This window comes from Hesperophylax consimilis, chromosome 21 (assembly GCF_061612785.1).
Source record: "Hesperophylax consimilis isolate HC1 chromosome 21, BYU_Hcon_1.0, whole genome shotgun sequence".
In the NCBI taxonomy this organism is placed as follows: Eukaryota; Metazoa; Arthropoda; class Insecta; order Trichoptera; family Limnephilidae; genus Hesperophylax; species Hesperophylax consimilis.
In genome coordinates this window covers 19,003,610-19,010,831 of record NC_142856.1, presented here as the reverse complement: position 1 = coordinate 19,010,831, position 7,222 = coordinate 19,003,610, and the positions used below count along the sequence as shown (strand labels likewise).

The 7,222-nt window shown below is 35.8% G+C and overlaps 1 protein-coding gene across 3 annotated transcripts in view; it reads left to right on the top strand.

Annotated features, from left to right (window-relative positions):
* The first annotated feature begins 113 nt into the window (after positions 1 to 113).
* The window catches only part of LOC149413694 (neurobeachin-like), a 423,308-nt gene continuing 416,199 nt past the window's right edge, over positions 114 to 7,222 (top strand). For all 3 annotated transcript variants that reach the window (XM_089644733.1, XM_089644732.1, XM_089644731.1), the window contains exon 1: positions 114 to 384. In XM_089644733.1, coding sequence (XP_089500859.1) covers positions 226 to 384 — 159 coding nt within the window. In that variant the 5' untranslated portion in view covers positions 114 to 225. The remainder of the gene's footprint in view (positions 385 to 7,222) is intronic.

Sequence of the window (7,222 nt, the reverse complement as noted above, 5' to 3'; positions counted from 1 at the left end):
CTTTAAAGAGACTACTTATATCACTGAAATGAATAGCCTCCATTCTCGCGGACTGTCATGTCTTGATGTTGGCAGCCCTCACGAATCGCATTGCATTATTTCAACATGGCAGATTGCGGCAGTGGTGTACTATCGCGCGAGTCGATAAAATAATGTTTTTACGAGTTTGAGTGATAAAAAGTGCAAATTTTCAGTGTGAGTTTGTGAAAAGTGACTGCCTCTATCATGGCAGACCTCAAAGTGCCGCCGTTCAGTGACATAAAAAGGCCGGAGGAGGTTGTTAGGATGCCTATGAACGATAGCCTGAAATTCGCCGTTCTTATCGGGCTGATTGAAGTCGGACAGGTGACCAACCGTGAGGTGGTGAACACCGTGCTACACTTGGTGAGTCCTTATCAATTGCCTGTTATCAGTGTCACGTCGCCGTATCGATTTGTTATGAGCCCCCGGGACATGACGGTCGAAGCCACTGTTTGACAGATGCCTTTGTCGCCCACTGTTGGGAAGATAGTGCCTTTATTATCGCTGAAACGTACGTGTTTCTGATCCACGCCTACTTTTCTACCTGTTATTTTATTTATTTATCATTTCAGTAATTAAATATGAATTTTACGACCGCAGAACGTGCAAGTAATAAACGTCTGTTCGAAGTGCGTCCTGTGTACGATTTGACTGCATGTTTTTTCCTACACTCGTCTATTTTCTAATAAACCGGTCTGATAAACCGGGTTTATTTGTTTATATCGATCGTACATATAAGAATCGGATAAATATCCAATGGGTTTGCCGTAACAATGTGCGGAACCTATGTTTATTTACGCAGATCACTTTCAGTAACTTTCGCTTTCGAGAGACTGTGACTAGACTGACGTCCCAAATGTTATTTCATGAAACTACCTAATTAAAAAAGTGATAATATTGCACGTTTTCGCAAACTACATTTATTTACTTTAATGTAGGCATACAATTTTATGTTTATTCATCACGCTAAAAATAATATTTTTTAAGCATAAATTTATGCATTCATTACACCTACATAATATTTACATCAATGTTTTAAAATTTTTATTTATTAATTGTAAAAATATTAACTAATTTATTATTAGAATATACAAATTTTAATTAATTCTCTTTTAAATTTTTATCTCTCCACCACTGTGTTTTAAATGTTCTAAATTCGATTCGAGTATTTTGTATCACAATAATAATAATATTATTTTTGTGTGAACGCTATCACTGAAAATTAAATAAGTACTCAGTACCTACTTAATCAATCCCGTTAATGAAATGCTATCATCTTTATATCTCATCGCTCCGGGTAATTGCTCGACTAATACATTATAATTAAATAATAATATTATTGTTATGATGTCGTCTTAACAATATCGCTACCGGTGTTTATTACACAGGTTTATTCGTGTTATAATGGGATAAATACGTCTATAAACTGTGACGAAATTGATAAGGTAATGAACAAAATATTGAAAACTCAATATCCAGTACGGTACCTACATAACTGTTCATGTTTTTAAATAATAATAATATTTGGATGATTTGAAAAATCTCCTTAAGGGCGCTGTACAACTATATAATATATTTCTACAATGATCTATCCTATTACTAACCATAGACTAGACAGACTAATCAACTTATGGCTAACAGATTTCATAATAATATAGATACTGGACCATACTTACCTGGGAGGTTAATTGAGATTATCACTGTTCATTGTCTACTAGAGAAATTTATATACAGTTCGCACGCAGAGGACACAAATAGAACACATGTAATTGGAAATGCTTTTATTAATTCTGGTATTTATTTTATTAATGTGTATTTATATTCTTTAATGATTGAAACATATTATAATAGATATTGTCTGGTTGGTAGTAGAATGGAGCTTTGAGGTGATTTTTCAAAAAAACGGCGCTGTACAAATTATCAGAATGGTAGATACTTTCAGTATTGCCCTAGTGAAATATGATAATTCAGAATCGAAAAGTTGCTTAAAACGTGGTCGGTGACCAGATCTGAATTGCCAGATACTTTCCCACCTTCATAATCCCTATATCTTTCTCCTGTCCACTACCTTCAACCTCATAACGTACTACAATTGGGGCTGTCATAGTGTCTCACTGGCTCCTGGCAGTTGGGAGTAGTATTCAAATATTTTTATTATTAATACTTTTACGTGAGTTTTGCTGTAGGACCGTTAGAAAGTAATACCCTTAATATTACACGTAAAAGTCCACTCTCACGTAAATAAAGATAATAATTTTGATAATGTCACGCCGTTTGGTTAAAAATCCACTTACATTGTTGGTACTGTGTGTGTTTTGTACACAGTTTTTAGGAGCCTTTTAATATCTTTGTGGTCTATTTTATAGATTATTTGTCACGCTGACGTTGGCATACACAAAACACAGCGATGATGAAAAAAGTTCGTTTCTAAATTGCGTCACTATTTGAATTCATTCCAGAGTGTTAGATACTATCATTGCGACACTATCTGAATTCACTCCAGAGTGGTAGATACTCTCATTGCAACACTATCTGAATTCACTCCAGAGTGGTAGATACTCTCATTGCAACACTATCTGAATTCACTCCAGAGTGGTAGGTACTCCTTAGTGCCCTGGTTATAGATCACCACTCACCACTCGAAATGTTTTAAGATTTTTGATCTAAATAGCCAGTTACTTTCGACCTTTTTCTTCCCCTTCCAAATTCTTCAGCCCCATAACCCAACAAGCACACTCATGGGAGATCCCATGCACCAATCAACAGAGCGACTCAACAGCGATTCTGTATTGACTATCGACCTTTTAATAAAGTTAATGTACCACAAAATAATACATTACTTTTCAAAAATTACATTACAGAAAAAGTATTTTTTTGTCAGATGTTGTTCTTTCATATTGGAGATTCTTCGATATGTGTGCGGAAGATTAAAACATGTGTGCGGACACACCTTAGAGGGAACATTGGTTGGGACTCTTGTGCAGTATTGGTCTGCGTGGTCGAGAGGTAAGGCTCTCAACTACCAAGCTGGAGGTCGCGGGTTCAATTCCCGGCCTGCGCAAGTAAATTTTATTTGATTAATTATGTTATTTCATAAATTATTCATTAAAAAAAAATTATCGTATATTTTCGGCACATTCCAAAGTGGAAGATGCTCTCAGTATCGCTCTGGTGTAAGCACCATTCAGAATTGAAACGTTGCTTGAAATGGATTTGGCCGTGTTTGGTGACCAGATCTGAATAGCCAGGTACTTCCGCACCTTCCTCTTTCTCGACTCCTTCCTCTCCCCATCTCCTTCCCCTCCCCACTACTTTCAGCCTCACAAAATACCCCAATCGTGGATGCCATAGTCTCACTGGCTCCAGACGATTGGGAGCAGTTGGGACACAAAGTATTCACAAAATACATACTATACTCACTTGAGATGTGATATGTTTGAATTATTTTTCTAATAATATCTGGAGTAGGTACCTACTATCTTATCACGAGTGATGGGCATTAACACAATATAATTCGAATTTATAGTTCGAAATGACGACATCCAACGTCTCTAATTTGTTCCTATAACAATGACACTCAAAATAGTTTTGTTCTCATCGAATAATAACATAACAACGAACGAACGATTCATTTGATGAATTATTGTTTGTCAAAAAGTATTAGTATTGTACTTAGTTACTATGTGAAGGACCAATAGGTAAGTACGAACGACGTAGTATAAGATGACACCCTTGGTGGCATCGAAACCTACGTGACTAGTGCGAGTCAACTCCGCTAATTTAGTACTTTCATATTCGCCTACATACGTTAATTATGTAGGGGAATATGAAAGCTAACTTCCGATAAGAGAGGATACCAGAAAAAGTACCTAGTCACTTTAACCCAGCGAAATGACGTAACGGGTTGAAAGTTATTGTGTTGACGTATAAATTTATTAGAGACATGAGATTTTCAGATTTCTGCTTGGAGTTAGATACTTGAGTCGGGTTTTTTCAAAAGTATAAATTACAGAAAATAATGTATGAAACGATAAATGGATGTGAATGAATCAAAGAGTGTCTGGCGATCTCTCATCTTTCCTCCGGAGAAAAGGCCGCTGCGTGTTAATTAGTTAAGATATATTTGATCGTATCGAATCTCTGGCCAGGAATATTATAAAGGGTTCAGCAAAACAGATAGTGTAGTTTTGAAGGGCCGGTACATCATGTGTCGTGGGGGTAGAATCCCGGGAGGGGTCTCATTCTGTCGGGAGGGTCGTGCCGTTTTCAGTCGTTACCATGGTTTCGTACGGACAACACCGGGGCTTCGCCGTCCGCACGTTTCTTGCAAAGGTTCCATGATAACTCATCAAAATGACAATTCAACTCACCTATAAAAAGTGCTATAACGAAACAAAAACTAGGTTAAATAGGTTACATATGTAACTACACACCTTGTTAGAACTCAAGGATCGAATTCGTGAGGAAATCGCCGCTACACTCGTCGAGATGTGCCAAAATGCGGCCGAAAACTTCTAAAAGAAATCGTCTCCATCAATGTATCGCTGCTTGGGTCCATCATCTTTCTGATGTCATCTTCGGAACTTAATACGGCATAAAATAAACCTCATGTGTATAAGTTGCGCCATTTTTTTAAAAAATATACCTTCAAAACTGCACTGTCTGCTTTCCCGCACCTATTACAAATTTTAAAAAAAAAACAATACAAATTTTCACACGGAAATTTCGTTCCGTAATCACTAAATACTTTGCTTACATCGGTTATGTCCGGTATTAAAATAAGGCTTTTCCTTTGGTTAATGACTTCAGACGGCAATCTTTTCAAAGGGCATTATGTTATTACTAAAAAAATAGCTCATTAGTAGAGATGTTCCGACTAGTCGGTAAAGCCGACTATCCGGCCACTATTGTAGTCGGCGATTAGTCGGCGACTAATCGGCAAAGAGCGCCGACTATCCGGCTTCTTACGTTGTATGTATTTCTCAATAATATGAATGCGGGGGAACTACATGAAATAAAAACCTTGATTATATATATTTTCTTTTATAATCAGTCTTATACATTAAAAAATGTAAAGCAATCTTTCCTTTGGTAATCACTTTTTAAAATTACTTGCTTGTAAAGAAAACATAATTATGACATTTATTGAACAAAATTAGTATCTATCCTAATTAACATAAAAAACAACATAATATCTTCTTATCTTCAATGAACATTTATAAGTATTTCTTATTATTAAAATAAAAAGTAGATTTTTTCAATTAACAAACTCAGTTATATGTATTAAATTAAGATTGTATGTACAAGATGCACAGTAATGTATGTATATATTATATATACATATCCAAAAATTCTAAACATGAACTGTTTGATAAAAACAAAAAAAAATGAAAAAAACATATTTCTTATAACCATACCTACATAATCTAATCAAATCAAAGTCACAATTGTGACAACCAAAAATATCATAATCTCCTTATATTTTTTATAACTTATATTTTTTAATTAAGGGTAAATTATGATGTAAGGAGACTAAAGCTTCTGCCTTTCTGGTAGCAATCGATTTCTTTTTGTTTCATATATGTTTCCGGCCTCTGAGAACAGCTTCTCACTGTAAACAGAACTTGCGGGACCGCAGAGGTACACTTTGGCCATGCGCGACCTTTCAGGGTACCTAGAACTATCCCCGAAACCGTAATCGGCTTAGCCGACTAGTCGGTCTTATTACAACCGACTAATCGGCTAGTCGGCGAAAGTCATAATCGGCACATCTCTACTCATTAGTCATTAGCAATTCAAAGCTGCGTACGTACAAAATGGTCTCTGATGTTCACAATAAAGCGTACTTTGAGTTGTGTTTCAGTTATGTTGAAAGGAGAAATCATTAATTTGCGGTTGATACTGTCAGAATTGCCCCGGCGAACGTTTACTGTTCAGAATCGAAATGTTGTTTAAAATAGCTTAAGTTGTGTTTGATGGTCTGATCTGAATAGCCAGGTACTTCCCAACCTTCCTCTTATTTTTTCCCCACTCCATTCAGTCACACAATATACCTACCTACCCCAATTGGACAGTTTAGAACAGTTGGGGTACTTGTGTGGTATTAGAGAGGTTGAACAAAGAAAGGAGCTAGGAGTAATATCAGGCACAATTAAATGGAAGAAAAAACCGGGGACACTCGAGAAAGACATGGCACGATAGAAGTCAGTATAACAGAAGAGTACGTATGTATATATGTATGAGACGATGTATGGATGCGAGGAAAGGAAAGAATATGCGAAAACCAGAGTGTATCCTCTCTGCCTACCCCTGTGGAAATGCGGTGATGTTCAGGTTAGTTATTTAAAACCCCATCAACTACATTTACGACTCCTTCGACTTCACAGTTGAGAATATTAACCTGTATTACATCCCTATGTTGTACAAATTGTACATGAACTACACTAGTACTGAACCTAATTTGCTACTTCGTGTATCGATTACTTGTACCCGCATTGAACTCCGTGAGTGGCTACATCTAACATCGACCAATTATTAGTTTGCCCTTAACTTTTACGTAATTGAAAATAAAACTCACGTATCCCTGCAGTGGGATCGCTAGGGTCCCCCACATATCGCAGAGTGATCGTGTCTCTCTTGCCCTTTCCTGTAACACTCATATGTTACATTTTTTTTATAGTGAGCGTTCAAATAGAAGAACATGGTTTGAAAGGGAGATATGTAATTACGAATGTTAGAGGGAGCGCGCTAATATAAAAAAGACCGGTTGTAATTGATAGGCGTAAGCGAAAATATTTACTAAAGCATGACTGATTTAAAATAATGCAAAAATCTCTCGATAAATGTCTTAAATAACATTTAAAAAAAACAACATGAAATTTTCATACCTATAACATGTAAAATAACACAATTTTTAACAATATAACATGTTAAATAACAGAGTTTTTTTTTCAAATTTTGCTACTTTTTTATATCGAGGAAATTTGATTTAAATACTTTATCATCTCTGCAAGTGTATAAACATTATCTTAAAAAATAACATACTTTTTTAAAGAGCTTAAGAGTGTAAGGGAATTTTATTATTATTTTTTAGAAATTCGGAATGCGAGGTAAAGTAATGTAAGGTAAGTAATGAGGTGAGTAATGCAAAACGGTAAAAGAGATTGTCGAATGTAACTCAAATACATGTTTCTCGCACGGC